A 19,124-nucleotide genomic window follows, 5' to 3' on the forward strand; every position below is an offset into this window, starting at 1 on the left:
ACAAAAATAAAATCTCTACATCTAAAGCTTATAGATATTATATTGACTCAAAGATATAAGTTCATTATGGACTATTTCAGGTACAATTTCATAATTTTCATAAGTTGGCCAAACAATCTATCTGATAAGAAATCACTCCTTTTTTTAAAACAGAAACTTGTAAATCCTTTTACTTCAACTCTTAGATGTCCTAATTTCTTCTCAAACCACTTCATTACTTCAGAACAGTGATGGCCAACGTTTTAGAGACCAAGTGCCCCAAATGCAACCCTCATGTCTCATGTGGACCCCCCTCCCCAACCTTACCACAGATGGGGGAGGGAGAAAGTGCTCCCATTGGGTTGCTGGGCTGAGGAGCTGGTCATGTGAGAAATGTTCTCAGGCATGGTGGAAAGGGGGAGGGGAGTAGTCCCCTCCAGCATGTGTGCCATAGGTTAACCAACATGGCTTTAGAACATTATAGCTTGCTGTCAATAAGGCTGGTGAAATATTATGAATCTGCCCACATAGAAAGTGTCCCCATTAATCCATTTTAAAGTAAAATATACTCAAATAAATACTTAACAATTTTCAAACATTATGTCACATTTTAAACAGCTCTTATAATTTAACAGTATCTAGATTAAAAGAGAAGTTAATTTTCTAATGATTATATTATCCCTGGGTATTATTTTTTAGATTAACAGTTTCTTATGTGATAATTTTCCAGAAATCACAATGCAAGAAATATTAGCAGCCTAACAATAACATGAATAATATTATGAATTTTAAAACATAACATAGGAGGGATGGAGCCAAGATAGCTGCTTAGTAGCAGGGAAAGATGAATCTGCTCTTAGAATCTTTCCAAACCAACCTTTAAAAAGCGTCTCAAAATGACAGGAGTCAAAAACCAATAATAAGACTGGAGTGGGGGCTTTCCTGCAGAAAACAACTTAAAAGGTAAGCAGAGAGAGTCAATTTTCACAGAATAAGGAAGAACTTGAAGTAAAACTGCATACATGAGTGCTGGCCAACCATCCACCACCTATTGCACCAGGTTCTGAGCCTGAGCATAGGCCAACTTTGGGATCTGACGTGCCTGCCTGTACCAACAACAGAGTACCCACATTCCAGGCCCACCCCTTAAAGTCCCAAGCCCTGCCACCAGCCTACAGTGAGGCCCAGAATTCCATAAAGCTTGGACTTTTCAAGCCTGTAAGTATTGGTGAAGCCCTAGACCCAGGGCAAAATAGCTCACAGTGCTAAGTCCAGAAAGCCATCAGCAGAGAAAACAGAATCAGAAGTTTTCAGAACTCTCAGTCCACAGGTGTTGGGAAAATGAGCAAACAGTGAAAGAAACCTAACCATAGAAATTTTCTGTGGTGACAAAGAGCAAAGCACAGAGTCTGTAGGAGATGGTGAGATCCAAGCAACCATATGTGAAATATCTAAGAAAAATGGGAATTGGTCTCTGGCACTGGAAGAACTCAAAAAGGAATTCAAAAATCAAATAAGAAAGATGGAAGGAAAATGGGAAAAGGAAATGAAAGTAATGCAAAAAGAAAATAACAGCTTATAAAGCAAAATTGGTCAAATGGAAAAAGACAATCTAATGAAGAAAAGAATTCCATGAAAGTAAAATGGACCAAATGGAAAAGGAGGATCAAAAGGTCTTGGAAGAAATTCATTTTTTAAAAATTAGAATTGGGCAAATAGAAGCTATTGACTTCATGAGACATCAAGAGACAATAAAACAAAAATCAAAAGAATGAAAAAATAAAAGAAAATATGAAATATCTCATTGAAAAAACAAATGGAAAATAGATCCAGGAGAGGTAATTTAAGAATTATTGGACTACCTGAAAGTCATGATAAAAAAATCCAGATATCATATTATGAGAAATTGTCAAGGAAAATTGCCCTAATATTCTTGAACAAGAGGGCAAAATAGAAATTGAAAGAAACCACAGATCACCTCCTGCAATTAAAAATAATACAAAGCTTTTTGCCAGTGAAATAACATCAATTCAATTGAATGTATTTCTGAATCTCTTCTGTAAGGAATTACCTCATCTATCTATCAATGTGGTATTTTATATTAATTGTACTCAAAAGCCAATATTGAAGGAATTATACTTAATAAAAGATAATTTTTATGGCACTTACTATATACCAGGCACTATGCTAAGTATTTTACAATTATTATGTCAATTGATCCTCATAGCAATCCTGGGAGATAGGTGCTATTGTTATTCCTGTTTTACAGATGAAGAAACTGAGACAGAAATCAAATGACTTGCCCAGAGTCACACAGTTAGTAAGCATCTAAGACAGATTTGTATTTGTATTTTCTTGAACCCTGTAGTTTTTAGGCATATCAACTTAATGCTAAGTATCATGCAGATTTGGCAGTAAGTTCAGATTTACTGCAATTATCCTAATAGGAGAGCACATCTGACTTTAAATGAAATCATTTAGTTTCAAGATGATCTTCAGCCAAATCAAATATGGATTTACAATCAAAATTGATAATATTAAAAAATCTCAGTTTTTCCAAGGGCTGTTAGCTCCCAGGACCTCAATTATAGAGCCATTTTTTTTTTTTTGTTAGCTGACTTTCAGAGATTTTTGATGGCAGGCTCACATCCCCATTGCCTACTTAGAACCCCCGAGGCTTTAAGGTTTGGAACACACCCTTCTAATGGTCTTTCAAGGACAGACTTTTAGTAAGCTATACTCAATTACATATTGCAAATTTATTTCTATAGTTTCTATTTGATAGATGTTATAACTTGATAGGGTATTGTCTGCCAGAAATTGCTAATAGGCATTCCTCCAAAATTTTCTTACATCCTTATCATCTTAATGGAATCAAAAGCTTCTCAAACTTTTTCTAAAACTCTAAACCTTTATTTCCCATTACCCTCCATTCACAGTGTCAGTGCAAAAGGATTCCATCTTTTTAAGGTTCTACTCATTCTCCTCTTATCTTTATTCGTTTAAACTTTCTTTCTTGTTCCCCATCCTCCCTTCCAGTGGACTTTGATTAAAGCCCTACAAACTTCAAAACTACATCTTTTTTGGTGGGGCAGCTACATGGCTCAGGATTGAGAACCAAGCTTAAGAGATGAGAAGTCTTATCTTCAAATCTAGCCTCAGACACTTCCTAGCTCTGTGACCTTAGACAAGTCACTTAACTCCATTTGTCTAGCCCTTATTATTCTTCTGCCTTGGAACCAATACACAGTGTTGATTCTAAAGCAAAAGGCAAGAAAAACTACATCTTTCTTGTTACACTCTCCTCACTTCACTTAATCTTTGCTATTTTTCTTAACTCTATTTTATCTTTTTTCCCCCAACCATAATCTAGTCTTACATTCCATTGAATCTTTCTTATATGAATTTCCTTATATAATACCAATTAATTGCTATACTTTTACTTATTAAGATGCATAGTCAATTTCAATTTAGGAGAGTTTGCTACTAATTTTTACCTAAATAATTAAATTCTGTTGAATCATTTCATATTATTTTCAGTTCTGCTTATTCTCCAGTTGGTGAATTCACCTTCTACTAAAACAATGCATCAGTCACTCTAGGGATGGGAGAGAATAATCCATTTGTGTGCTTTTCATCCATAATCTTAATCTAAGATGCAAACCTCCCTGAAATCTAAGACATTTCAGCAGTTCAAAAACCTTTAAATCAAAACTTGAAAGTTTACAATAAAATATTACATTTCAGTTACAAATTAGTCTCTAGTTAGCTTATGATGACACAAATTTCTACAAACCAAAATAAATATTTTCTTTCTTTTCTGTATTTTATCTTTGCAATTACAACCTAGGCTTTGAAGGCAGAGAGAGAATGTATCTTGCAGGGTTTTTTTTTCTTTATATATCACATTGATAGTTTAATCAAAAGGACAGTGAGAATAAGTCCCTGCCAATTTTTTAGAGAGAGCTAGGAGAGTTGTTTCAGGTATGAGACTTTATTAATCTTCCCCAGTCTTCTAAATTCCCTTTCTGCTATTTTTTTCCGGCAGTCTTGATAGCTTAGCCAGGTATTTTCCTTCAATAATCTCCAAGGTAAATAAGACTTTGTACATAAAAGAGAACTTTGGAAGTGGAATCCTCAGTCAAAGCCCACTTTGCTGCCTACCCAATTCATTTGGAGTTGTCCTAAGTGAACTAGTATATAACTAATTTTGGGCCAACAGTTCATCAGAGTTTTTTAATCAACTATAAAAATATCTGATAAAACAGTACCAGTCCTTCCCTAGCAGATCATGAGGTTTAAGTGGCAACCCTTGCTTTCAAGTCCTAGATAATAATACCATGTCTGCCAGGATCTCAGGGCAGTTGCCAGCTAGTCTCAGATCAGGTATTATAGGAGGGTTAAAGAGAAATACTATGTTTGACGTGAACCCAGGGCACTCACTAGGTCCTCACTATATCTGATTTAATCCCATTTTTGGCAGTCTTACCTACCTGAGCTTAATCTTGAAATCACTTAGCTTCTATGTTTTTGGAAAACTTCAGGTTGACTTGGACCAACCATTAGGTAATTCTACTTTTGACACCATAATTGTTAGGGAAGAATAAACCTGAAAACCTGAAAAAAATTTTATAAAGAATTTATTAGGTCACTCAGTGGAGGAGAGAGAGCCAGAACAATGGGTGGCTTCTTCCTCCAGTCTCTCTGAGTCACAGAGAGTTTAAACGAAAGGACCAGCATATGAACTGCATGTAGGCAGTTTCCAGAAAAGAGCAATTCTCAGGTAATTGCTTGAGATGTATGTAACAGCAGATTAGTACCAACATTTGGTATAATTTTGGAAACCCAAAACAAGACCTAGGTGGAATCTAAGTATTCCTTGCAGCAACCTGGCTTCCCCGAGATTAGTATGACCTCTTTGATAAGCTTTGGGCTTTTTTAGCTACATAAAACTAAGTTCAAACAATATTAAATAACGCAGCAATTTCCCCATAGAATTTAAGGTCTTTCACAATCTTACTACTTTATCTCCTCCTAGGTTGATCATACACTACTTTTTCTTCATGCTTCAGCAAAATTCTCCTACTTCATATTATGCAAGTCATCCTATTTCCTGGATTATTGTTTGTTTTCCCTCCTTACCCCAGTTCAGCTTAAGTGTTTCCTTATTATACAAGTTTTTTTCCTCACCTATCCCTTTCTAGTTATTTTTATTTACTTTGTATCTAATTTGAATGTACTTATCTTTGAACATATTTTTTTTCTCCAAATAGAATGCATGCTCCTTGAGAGGCAGGGATTATTTTCATTTTTGCTTTTGTGTTCCCATCACCTGGCACAGTGCCTGTGACACAGTAGCTATTTAATAAACACTGTGCTAGGACCCAGTGTTTATTGGCCCTCACCCACAACATGGGATAGGCCTAGGCCCCTCCTTTTACAAAGCTCCTTGACAGGGATTAGATTTTCCTAATAGGAGTTCAAACTCCCCCAAGGACACATCTTCCCTGTTGCAGATTTCTGGTCACATGCAGGTGTAAAATTTGCCAACTTTGTAGAGTCTGGGACCCTCTAACTTAATAGATTTCTGAAGATTTCTTGAGTCACTGTGTCCTCCCCCAGGATCTGCTCTGATGACTAGATGGGTTTCCACATGGAAAGGAGAGGAGTTGGGTCCAGAAGAACAAAGTAGCACTTTAACCTTGTTGCTTATCCTTATTATGTTAGGGTAAAGAAACCTCCTTTTGTTAACGACTGTTCAGTGACTTTCAAGTGCCTCATTTTATCCCAACATTGAACCTGAATTTACAGAGGACTGACATTAGAGCCACCTATACAAACACTTAGTAAATTGAATTGAACATAGACTTTACTTATTTTGATTCTAATATGTTTGACAAGTAGAATTTCCTTGTTGACAGTCTTGTTTGAATGTTCTTGCCATTGAAGTCTAAATTTTTTGGTTCTAGTTAAAGAATATAGTAGTTTTGGTGGCAAAGGGGGGGAGAAAAAGAGGAACAACTTAACCTTAACAAATTTTCCTTCATTTTTGATTTTGTGGGTCATGATTTCTTTTTTAACCTGAAATAACTTATTTGGGCATTGCAAGCCTATAATTATTCTAGGCTCTTCTTTCTTGGCACTTTACAAATGATGCATGTCCCTGAAGAGTAGCAAAATATATAGGAATTATAAGAATCCTCCTTGATGTACTTTTCATTGGTTAGCCATTTTTTAGAAAGTGTCCGTAGGATTAAAAATTAAGATTTAGGGGGCAGCTAGGTGGTCAGAGGATTGAGAGCCAGGCCTAGAGAGAGAAGGTCCTGGGTTCAAATCTGGCCTCAGATACTTCCCAGCTGTGTGACCATGGGCAAGTCACTTAACCATCATTGCCTAGCCCTTACCACTCTTGTCTTGGAGCCAATACATAGTATTGATTCTAAGATGGAAGGTAAGGGTTTTAAAAAAAGTCATATTATTATTTTTATGAGTTATTCTGAATTAAGAGGTAGATGGTAAATAGTAGTTCTACATAGCTACAGCCTCATTTTGCAAAAGTATTGAAAATTCCAGCTAAAAGCTATGTATTCTCTATAAGTAGTCCAAATATTTAGAAACATTCAGAGATTTGCTTTTTAAAAAAGTTTTTCTGTTGTATGATTTCATATAGTCATAGCTTTAGATTTTAGGTAATAATGACTCATTTCTATGTCTAGTTTTGCAAATGTCTTTACATATTTGATCTTATTTTATATTTATGACAATTCTATGAAGGAAATACTATAATTATCCCCATTTTTCTGATGATGAAATGGAGGCCAGGGGTAGTTAAGTAACTTGCTCAGGATCATTACTAGTAAGTTTCTGAGATCAGATTAAAATTTAGGTCTTCTTGATTCTGAGTCCAATGCTTGATCCATTATGCCCACTTTGCCTTCAGATACATAAAAAGTTGTTTTGTTATATGGATAAATGAGTATCTATTTGAGTTCCACCAAAAACATCAGTGAAAAAAACTTAGTAGATTTGTTGTTATTCATTTTGTTTTAGTCATGTCTGACTCTTCGTCACCCACTTTGGGGTTTTCTTGGCAAAGATACTGGAGAGGTTTGTGATATCCTTCTCCAGCTCGTTTTAAAAATGGGGAAACTAAGGGAAATAGGGTTAGCATCAAAAAAAAGCATACAGTTAATAGGGATGTGAAACACTAAAATTAGCAAAGCTTCCCAAGAGAAATTGTTGAAACTCCCAGAGCTCTGCCTAATATGAGTTACTGTCTCCTAGTTATTGTCTTTTAGAATTAGAATATTGTTGTAGAGCCATTAAAACATAGTAATTAAAAATTTTCGTTGGTTATACTCTATTCTTTTTCGAGTCTGTAAAAAGAGAGATTTTTCTCTGCTTTTCAAGAATATAAACAATGTTAAATAAGTGAATCTCCAGATGATATTGATCTTGACATTTTTAATCATGACTATGGTGGCTCTAACTTTGTCTTCTGCTAAGAGTACTGGTTATATATGCAAGCTAGTGAGTAATATCCCATGATTCTGTTGTTATTTCTTAAATAATAGCTGACATTCATTTTCCTTAATCTAAATGCTTCATGCATAAATAAGCTGGAATAATTTTTTAGTGTTTAAAAAAATGTTGTAATTTCTTAGTTATATCTATATACCATTTCACTGATGTGTTTTGAAGACATCATACCTTCTTTGTACCTCTCTTAAACACTTAAACATACTTTGTATTATATTTATTTGTGAACTTATCTTTTTCTTCCTTGTAGATAAACTAAGTTCTTAAGGGGAAGGCCTACTTATTCACCACTTCATGCATATCATAGTTCCTTGCACATAATAGGTATTTATTAATATTTGTTGAATTCCATTTCACTTGGAAATTGGTCTATCTGATTTTTAAAGTGTCTTTTTTAATCTAGTCAAATAAACACTGCAATTACCTACTTGCTAGTGATATGATGGAAGAACAGACCTAAGAGAAATAATAAAAGTTGAAACTAGAGTGAGGAATAGTGTTAAAAGTTTTTCCTTCTCTGTCTCCCAACTTTGTAACTAATTTTAAAGTTCTTTACTTACTTCATTAATAAATTAAATTCATTTTACTTTAATTTTCATTTATAGGTAAAAGAAAATAAAAAGAACAAAAACATGAAATATGATGGTACATATAACCCTATGTTTCTGATTAAAAATTGTTTTAAAATGGCTATAACTTTAACAAGATTGTAACAGAATTATCCTATTTGTTTTTAGGACTTCTCCTGGACTAATTTCCTGCTTATTTATTGGGGTTTTATTGCTGTTATTCCTGTTGCTGTTTATATCCTCAGTCCAAATTCAGCAAATGTTTATTGAACCTTTACTTCATGCAAGGCACTATGCCAGCTATACATTGTGGTACAAAAATGACTTTGACTCCTGACTTCAGGAGAATTTATACTTTCCCTCACAGGAAGTTAAAATCTATAGCAACAAAATTTCTGTGAGGCACACACATTTTCAGTAACAATAAATTACCAATAAATGCAACTGAGGCACTAAGAAAATGAAATCATTATGATTCTTCTCCTTATAATTATAACTGTATATATATCAAATTTTAATAGTACTTTTGATCTCTTAATAATATGTTTAGTTAATTTGGAAAGTATACTCAAAATAACATTAATAACTTACTGAAGGGGCATACACATTCAGTGGTTATCAAAATTTATAAATGTAGAATTATACAAATATAAAATACAGTGAACAGTTATATAGTGATTATTGAGAGTTGATCATGAAGTATGAATATGAGGAAGCAGAAATAGAATGAACACAGAGATCACAGGGACCATATAGAGTTAAAAGTAATTTCAGAAGCCATTTAGATCAGTCTATCCAATTAACAAATGAGGAGACTGATATGTAGAGAGTTAAAGTGACTTGCCTAGGATCAAACCTCTAGTTAGTGTCTGAAAGATTTGAATTCTGGTCTTCCTGACTCTTTAAGTCTAATTATCTATTCATTATAGGATGATGGTAGATATAGTTAAGGAAAAGAGGAGGTGTGATAAAATGAAGGACTGTTTTTAATAAATAATGAGGAAAAAACAATAGTTAATTGAAAGAAATTAAGATACCAAATCATTAGCATTTATTAAACACTAGCACTTATTATGTACCAGTCACTGTGCTAGATGCTGAGGATATAATTACAATGAATAGAATGATCAATAATGGTCGGATAACACTAGTGATTCTGTCAGAAACAGAATTTTTTGTTAGCCTTTAGAAAAGCATTACCTAAAGGAAAGCTATTTTAGATGCACTAGTCTAAAAACTTGCTAGACATTTAAGTTTATGTATATAGTCTTCATATTGTACTGTATTAATGTATTTTTTAGTAGTAAGTCATGAATGGAATGGAAAAGTTGTATAATCAGACTTAGTGTGTATCTAGCAAAATACTCTGTTTAGTGTGCAAGCTAAAAAGTTTACATAAATAATATCAGTTATAATGTTACCTTCTGGGTCATTTTAATAACCTGGATTTTATTAAAGCTATATTTTGCAAAATAACATTTGAGAGATTATTTATGGATGTGTTTGGGATTGGAAGATACTGTATAGACAGAAATAATTTGAGACCCAAAGTAGTGAGAGTTAATAGTAAGGAATATGGCCTGATGGAAATATATTGGAAGGAAAGAAAGTAGAGTGGGCTGCTTTTTGTGGAGAGAGAGGAGCTTCATTAAGATACTATGAAAATAAAATTAATAAAAGCTATGATACCTGAATGGAGAAAAATTGAGAAAATGAGATAGTTTTCAAATTTAGGCAAATAAGAATGTGGCCCCTGAAATTTCATCTGATGCTCAGGGCTCGAGTAGAAAAGGTTTTGGAAGGATTGCTGTCAAGTATACAGCATTGATTATATTCTATGTATGAATATGTTACATATTCATTAGTTAATTAGTAAAGTTAATTTGAAAAATAACTTACTAACTAGCTGAAGGGGGACATATATTGAGTTGTTATTACAACTTATAAATATAGAAATATAAATCCAAATATTATATAATCCAGTGAATAATAATATGGTGATTTTTTTGAATTATTGAGAATTGGTACTGAATTATACATTTTAATAGTTTAAAAATGCACTAAGACTTTTGGGATAATAAGTCTCTCTCTCAGTCTCATTTATCTATCTTTATCTGAACCTGTTATATCACTACTCATTGATATAACTCCTAATAATACAGATCTGCAACTGTTTTGCCACCTGAGAGTTGTTGGAGAGCTGCCTTCGTCCCCAGAAGTTAAGGGACTTGTATAAGTTCATACAGCCACTTTGTGTCAGAAGGGGCCTTTTGTCCTTTATACTACTATGCTACCTTTATTGTGTGTGCAAATCACAAGGCTGGGAAATAGTAAAGAATTTTTGTAGGAGCTCTGTTCTTCAGAGTGGAAAATCACATTTTCTACTAGTCATCAATTCTGGTTCAAAATGTATAATTTCTATTTATTATGTTAATTTAGAAAAAAAAAAGTACCTACCATTCAGTAAATCTTTCAAATGCATTGATATCAATTCTAACTGGACTTCTGTATGTGCTTTTCTACCCCCATTTTCAAGTCCTTGTATTGCCATCAGTTTACATTTAGTAGGGTAGAATGAGTTGCATAAAACACTTGTCTATTGAGAATAGACACTGTCTTTGGCAATTACTACTCAGAAATGGTTGAACAGAGAAGGTAAAAAATTGGCATGATTCCAGTGTGCATATAGTAAGGTTTATAGAAATGACTATAACTAAATTTAAAGGTCATAAAGTAGGTAAAATTTTCTGTATGGAAGTAAATAAGAAAGTCCTTTTTGACCAACACAATTTTATTACATGCTTATTTTTAGTATTTTTCTTTTAAAAATATCTTTTAAATCTGTACGGGATATCCATTTTTAGCTATATGTGCTAAGAAAACTAAGTAATATGTTTGAAGTAATAATTACTGTATCTCAAGAAGTAAATTAATAATTACTGTATCTCAAGAAGTAAATTAATAATTACTGTATCTCAAGAAGTAAATTCTCTTTCCTTAGTTGCCTTTTTAAAAAATCTTCTTCCTCTTGGTTAGTTCTTTTAAAAATTGTAATTGTTTTGGAAATCTAAAAATGATATACACTTGAGGTTATTAATTTCTTTTATATTCATAGCATTCTTTAAATTTTTTTAAAGTTTCAACAAAATGGGGAAGGAGATGAACTAAAATATTTCAAGGAACCAAATCTATTTCAGACATTATTACCTATTTTATATTTGAAAATAAGGTATAGATTTTGTCCTTTATTAGATTAAAATCTGAGATATAAGCTTTGTTGTTTATCAGTCAGATATATATATACACACACATATATATATATACATAGACATATATATTTTAATTGTAATGGAGTATAGCTAATTTTTTTTAATGTTTTGCTATATGTTTATAAAGGACTACAGTCTTGAATTATGTTTTAAGATTTTAATTAATGACATACTGAAGCAATGCTCTTTTGCCCTGTCTTTAAGCAGAAATCTGATTATTTCACTTTAATTAGAAATGTATTAGCGACTAAGATGTCTTTCTGTAGTTATTTATATTAGCAAACTTATACTTTATGCTTCCGCTTTATTGTAAAATAGTGCAATAAAATATAAGTTTGTGGATAAGAAGGCAATTGCTATATAGCTTTGGCTATGCAGTATCAAACATTTGATATGGCATCATAGAATATAGACAGGACCGAATTTTTTATTTGATACAAAGCCAAACTTACTGAAAAGATAGCCACTAGTTTTTTTTATATGATCCCCAAACAAATTTATCATCTTCAGCTGCTTCTTATATCAAAGTTTTAGTTACTTTTTTAAGTGATGACAGAAAACTCAGTAAACTTTTTTTAGAGTGGAAATGCATATAAAATTTTATGAAATGGGCTCCTCATCTGTAAAATGAGGAGATTAGAATAGATAACTTCTATAAATTGTGATTTCATGAATTCTTGGAACCTTACATGTTGTTTGATATCATTAATTTTCTGAGATAAGAATTTCTGACAACAATAAGCTTTCATTTTCTGTACTATAAAGAACTGATAAAATAGCTATTTATTGATCATAACATTCAACACAAGATTTTTAGTATTGGCTTTTTTTGTATTTAGAAGGAATATGAAACTCAAATCAAGAAGATGCATCTATTGACAAAAAATAACCTGGGAAAGAAAGGCATACTTCAAGACAATGATGAAAAGGTACTTAAAAAGTTAAAATAAATAACTTTTATCTTAATGATTTCTGAAGTACTAATAATTTAAAATGAAGATTTTAGTAAAAATAATTTTGTTGCAAAATACATTTTGACTAAATCTCAAATGAAACAATTTAAATGACTGATTTACTGAAAGACAATTCTGTTAACATAAAGAACAAAAATAAAAGAAAGAAAAACAATGTCTTCTGGTTTACCTTTTGATTTTGCTAGAAAAGAATGGTTTTATAAATTCTGAAATGCATTCTAAATGAAAAGTAAACAAAATGTGTTGTTTTGATGCTTGTTTTGTATTTATAATTTTGTACATTTTGACATTTTTCACAGAAGAAGTGAAAAAATGATTGCATATCTAAGCAACAGACAAAAAGATTGACAAGGAATACTTAAATATATTCTGCTATATATCTGCTGTAATGCAGGCTTCTAATCCTTCTTCCTATCTCCATATAAATGATACAGTTCAAGACCATAGATGTTTTCTTCACTAAAAGCAGTAAAGCTCTTTTAGATGAAATGTCTAAAAACATCTTGTAATAACTTGGAGCATGCTGGCAAGAGTAGTCACTTGTGACTATGTGTGAAACCCCCTCAGCTAGTCGATATTGTAATAAGCAAAAATGGTAGCATCACTCCATTATTCAGAAAAGCCAACAGCATGCTTGTCCCTTAGGCTACAGCATTCATTAAGAAAAGCTTACTGGGCTGAAAGCTGGAAACAGATGATAACGGGATATGATTTTCATATTTAATGCATTCCTTGGAAGAGTATGTGTGCTGCAGATTGATAGAAGAATCAACTGCTACTTTACTAAAAGACTTTCTAGTTTGCCCTATAGCTACCGATGGAATCATTCAGCCAAGAAATTAACTTTTTCTCCTTTTACCTGCTTTATATATCTGCTAAGCAGGCTGCCTGGCTGCCAGTAAATGTTATTATGCAGTTAACTGTTTGGTATTTAAGACTCTTATCAGAAAAGAAACAGAGGCCACACTATTTTGTTTTTATAGTAGAGGGAAGGTTTCAGTTTTTCTTTCTTCAGTGCATTAGCAGGCATTAATCTCAGTTTATAGGAAGTTTTTTTTTCCTTTCCCCATAGATTAAAAAGTTAAAAACATTGAATTTAGAGCATTCTTTAAACTATAAGATACAAAGCAACGAACTCCAGCAACCTTGACCTGTCTAAAAAGGCCTTTAATGACAAATGATTCATATTACATTAGATGTACACAAAATAGGATATGTAGTACTGGCCTCCTGAACTATTGAGCAGGTTTTCCTGTTTGGCATTGCATTTGACCATGAAATAATTGACATGTTTTAAATCTAAATCATTTTATTTCTTCTTGACCATTCTTGATACATGGATTTTTAGTATTGCAGTGTCGTTGACACTTAAAATATGGGGTGGTTTTTCTATTTGCAATCTTGAATTTTTAGCCTACACAAAATGTTTTTGTTTTTTGTCTTTTCTTCAACTCTTAGTTCAGTACCTGACAAAGAGTAATTGCTTAATAAATACTTATCATTTAATTGATTTCTTACATATATCCTTTAAAGAACTGGAAACAAGTTATTGTAGGTTTACTTGTTTGGGAACAAATCAAACGTGTTAACATCCTTTAAAATATTGTTATAGGGCAGCTGGGTAGCTCAGTGGAGTGAGAGTCAGGCCTAGAGACAGGAGGTCCTAGGTTCAAACCCGGCCTCAGCCACTTCCCAGCTGTGTGACCCTGGGCAAGTCACTTGACCCCCATTGCCCACCCTTACCACTCTTCCACCTATGAGACAATACACCGAAAGTACAAGGGTTTAAAAAAATATATATTGTTATAGTTAGAATAGATTGGTTTTTATTTATATTTGAGAGTATCTTCTCTAAAATTCTTTTAATTGTTTAATCCTAGAATTCTGAGCCAAAATAAGAATTGAGCTATATTAACTTTGTAAATAAATTTATAATTTATCTTGTAAAATTGGACACAGATTTAAAATTAAATATATTTGATGGCATAATTCATTTTTTGGGATAGAGACTAGATCTTTGATTTCATTGACCATGTTGGGGAAAGTGTGGCACATGTGGTGGGGTGTGCTGGAGGGGACTGTTCTCTTCCCTCTCTCCACAGCACCTGAGGATATTTTTCACATGCTCTGCCCCTCTGCCCAGCAGTTGAATGTGTGAGCACTTCCACCCTCCACTCTGTGGGGTCGTGTGGAGGGCTCATAGGCAGCTTGAAGTTGGATTTTGGTCACATGATCTCAAAAAGGTTCGCCAACACTGGCGTAGAGTTCCTAGTAAGGAAACATCTTTCACTAATGCAAGTCTGTCGTTTCTTTACAACTTAAAAGTCTTTGTCTGGAGGAACTGAGAAGTTAGGATACTTCACCAAGGAAAGCCAATACAATATGTGTCAGAAGCAGGGCTTGAATCTAGGCCTTCTTGACTTTAAGTTTGGCTTTCCATCCATTAAATGCCACACAACATCTGCATGACATCCTTGTGGTTTATTAATTTCTGAACAATTTCTTATAATACAGATTATGCTCTATAGCTTAAATTTTAGACTCATTTGAATAGCCATATCAATTAGCTTGTTATCAGAGTCTACAATTCACTGTTTTCAAGGCCCAGTATAAAACCTCACTACTTCAACTCAAGTCTAGAAAAAGAATTCATATGATACTGTAAGAAATACTGTTGGGAATATAATAGTAAATATGATACAGTCCTTTTCCCCAAGAAGCTTATATTCAAGTAGATGAACTACCCTCCAAAGTAGTATGTGAGTAATGCTATGAGTGGTAGAAAGAGCTTTAAAAGTTTCTAGGAATGAAAGTATACTTCTAGTGGAGGTCAGTGGGGGAAGCTTTAAGGAAGATTGTATTTGAGCTGAGCATTGAAGGATGAAGGACTCAGATGTTCTTAGGCAAAGGCTCAGAAGCAAGAAAGTGCAAATCATCTACAGAGATGAATACTTCAATTAGGCTGCTGTAAGAAACTGGAAGTAATTTCTCCTTTTTCTAAATTTTTATATTAATTTATACTTCTTGCATGGAATTTATCATATTCTGCCTTATATTATTATTTGTGAATATGTTGTAGCTGAGATTAGATTATAGTCTTCTTTAGTGCAGCAATTTAATCTTATTTGTCTTCAGGATGGTAACCAGGATAACTTGGGCATAAAGAAGAGAAAGAGAACTTAGGTTAAAGGAAGAAAACATTGTTTGAGACTGATTATTTGGGGAGGCATATTGTTACTTCGCAACAAATGCTTCTTAAATGTTTGCCCTTTTTGGCAAATCCACAACCATACCAGAAAATGGAAAATAACTTAATATATTTGAAAACGTGTTAGAATGAAATTTTAGATATAGTTAGCTGGTTCTTGGCATCAGATGCTCAGGAAAACCATTGCTTCAGAGCCTCAGAGTATGTGAGTAATTGTAGATATTTCTCTATGCCTATTAGAAATCTATGGCTTTGAGCCCACAGTTAGTACCAAAAGTTACCTCAAATTTCAGAGCAGCAAAAAGTCAGGATCTTGGTCTTTTATTGTTTATAGAAAGAAATCTATCTTCCTTGCTTGGATTAAGAGATTTTTGTCAGTATTTCCTGACTTCTGCGATATATATATCATGTGAGACACATGAAGTCACAGGTTAAAGGGAGCAATTTTGGGAACCAGCGTCTGTAAAGGGACATTACTTTCTCTCCAGGACCAGTGTAAAAGGAGGGAATCTTTTAGATGGATACTTTACCTATGACCTCATAGCTTTTTGTTTAAATAGTAGGAATGAGAAGACACTGTATGTCTTAGGAATTCATGGTTAATAATGAATAAGGAACCACTGGGGGTATTAAATAATCAGTGTAAAGAAATACTTTTTATAGGTGTATGAAAAAATGTGTATCTCCCTATTTCCAATATAAGTTTCTTTAAAAACTAAAATTGTATGGTATATGTCTGTAGAAGATATACAGGAAATAATTCAGCACAGTGCTAAGGGAATCTTAATTACTTTTTTGGAAGGGGAGTAATCAGTCTGTTTCCCTTATGCTTAGAATTTAGAATGATTTAGCAGAAGGCAGAGAAATCTTTCTCTTTATTTTACATTATTTTGGTAAAGTTTGCATTTCACTTTTTTTGTCATGCAAAACATAGTTCCATATTAGTCATGCTGTAAAAGAATATACAAGTTAAACAAAAAATAAAGAAAATGTGAAAAATATGCCTCAGTTTGTATTCAGTGTTCATTAGGCTTCTCTGGAAGTGGATAGCATTTTTTCATTATGGGTCCTTTGGAACTGTCATGGATCATTGTCTTTTTAAAAAAATATATATTTACTAATTTTTCCACAATTATATGTAAAAACAATTCTTAATAGTCATTAAAAATTTTTCATTCCAAATTCTCTCTTCCTACCTTCCCTCCTCCCTCCGTGAGAAGGCAAGCAATTTGATATATGCAGTCATGCAGAACTTATTTTCATATTAGTCATGTTGTGAAAGAGGAAACAAACAAAAGAAAGCAAGGAAAATAAAATCATTTGTTTTTAAGTATGCTTTGATATGCATTCAAATTCTATCAGTTCTTTTTCTGGAGGTGGATAGCATTTTTCATCAAAAGTCCTTCAGAACTATCTTAGATCATTTTACTACTGAGAAGAGCAAAGTTATTCACAGTTGATCATTATATAATATTGCCGTTTCTATGTACAGTGTTCTTCTGGTTCTTCTAATTTTACTTTGCATCAGTTCATGTAATTCTTTTCAAGTTTTTCTGAAAGCATCTTGTTTGTTACTTCTTATAAAACAATAGTATTCTATCATAATCATCACTACTTATTCAGCCATTCCCCAGTCGATGAGCATGTCCTCAATTTCCAATTCTTTGCCACCACAAAATGAGTGCCTATAAATATTTTGATAGATATAGTTCCTTTTCTTTTTCTTTTTTGTTTTTTTTTGTCTCTTGGGCATACAGACATAGTAGTGGTATTGCTAGGTGTCATGGGATATACATAATTTAGTATTCTTTTGGACATAGTTCCAAATTGTTTTCCAGAATGGGTTGGATTAGTTCACAATTCCCTCAACAATGTATTAGTATTTTAGTTTTCCCATATCTCCAACATTTGTCATTTCCCTTTTCTATCATATTAATCAATCTGATGGGTATGGGGTTGTACCTCAGAGTTACTTTCATTTGCATTTCTCTAGTGAAAAATTATTTGGAAGGGGCAGCTAGAAGACTCAATGAATAGAGCAACTTGGCCTGCAGATTGGTGATCCTGAATTCAAATCTGGCTTCTGACACTTCCTAGCTGTGTAACCCTGGGCAAATTACCTAACTCCATTTGACTAGCCTTTACTGCTTTTCTGTCTTGGAATCAATACTTAATATTGATTCCAAGACTGAAAGTAAGGTTTTTTTTTATTTTGTTTTTTTTTTTAAAGTGATTTAGAGTATTTTTAACATGACTATAGGTTGGATCATTTTATCTGAAAACTACCTGCTCATGTCCTTTGACCATTTATCAATTGTGTTCTTATAAATTTGACTCAGTTCTCTATATATTTGAGAAATGAGGCCTTTATCAGAAAAACTTGCTCTAAAAATGTTTTCACAGTTATGATTATTAACCTTGTATTTCCTTCCATCCCGTTTCCCTCCTCTTTTATCCTGTTCTCTCTCTCCTTTTACCTTGTCCATCCTCAAAATGTTTTGCTTCTGACTACCACTTCTCCTAATCTTCCCTTCTTTTTATAAAGCATCCTCCTTCTCTAATCCTCTTCCTCTCTTGTTTTTTTGTAGGGTAAGATAGATTTCTATATGCAGCTGAACTCTTTTTTTGAGTCAGTTCAAGTGAGAATAAGGTTCAAGCTTCCTTCTCCACTTCCTTTATCTTCCCCTGTACCATAAAAGCTCTTTTACACCTTTTTTATGTCAGATAATTTGCTTTATTCTACTTCTCATTTCCCCCTTCTCACAATACATTCCTCTTTCTTACTCCTTTATTTTAATTTCTTAGATAAATCTCATTATATTCAACTCATACCCATGCTCTTTTATGTATACTCTTTCTAACTGCCCTAATAATGATAAAGTTCTTAGGAGCTGAAAGTATCATCTTTCTGTGAAGGAATGCAAACAGTTTAATAACCTTATTGAATTTTTTATGATTTCATTTTCTTGTTCACCTTGCTGTGCTTCTCTTGAGTCTTGTATTTGAGAATTATATTTTCTGTTCAGCTCTGGGTTGTTTTTTGTTTTTTTTGTTTCTTTTAATTGGTAATGCTTGAAAGTCCTCTATTTCATTGAACATTCATTTTTTTCTCTTGAAAGATTATACTTTGTTTTGTGGGGTAGGTGATCCTTGTTGTAATCCTACCTCTTTTGCCCTGTAGTATGTCATATTTCAAACCCTCCAGGTCTTTAATGTAGAAGTTTTGAAATTTCATGCTATCCTTATTGTGACTCCACCTTATTTGAATTGTTTCTTTCTGGTTGCTTTCAATATTTTCTCTTTGACTTGGGAGCTCTAGAATTTTGCTATAATATATTCCTGGGATTTTCATTTTAGAACCTCTTTTAGGATGTAATGAGTAGATTGTTTTTATTTTCACCTCAGGTTCTAGAGTATCAGGAGAATTTTTCTTGATAATTTCTTGAAAGATTATATCTAGGCTCTTTTTCTGATCTTGGCTTTTAGATAGTCAAATAATTCTTAAATTATATCTCCTTAATCTATTGTCTAGGCCACTTGTTCTTCTGATAAGATATTTCACATTTTCTAATTTTTTTATTCTTTT

The 19,124-nt window shown here is 33.0% G+C and overlaps 1 protein-coding gene across 3 annotated transcripts in view; it reads left to right on the forward strand.

Moving 5' to 3' along the window:
* The window catches only part of KIZ (kizuna centrosomal protein), a 163,191-nt gene that overhangs the window by 20,120 nt on the left and 123,947 nt on the right, over nt 1-19,124 (forward strand). For all 3 annotated transcript variants that reach the window (XM_044663435.1, XM_044663437.1, XM_044663436.1), the window contains exon 4: nt 12,196-12,285. In XM_044663435.1, the coding sequence (XP_044519370.1) occupies nt 12,196-12,285 (90 nt within the window). The remainder of the gene's footprint in view (nt 1-12,195; nt 12,286-19,124) is intronic.

The sequence above is a fragment of the Gracilinanus agilis genome, chromosome 2 (assembly GCF_016433145.1).
Source record: "Gracilinanus agilis isolate LMUSP501 chromosome 2, AgileGrace, whole genome shotgun sequence".
Lineage (NCBI taxonomy): Eukaryota > Metazoa > Chordata > Mammalia > Didelphimorphia > Didelphidae > Gracilinanus > Gracilinanus agilis.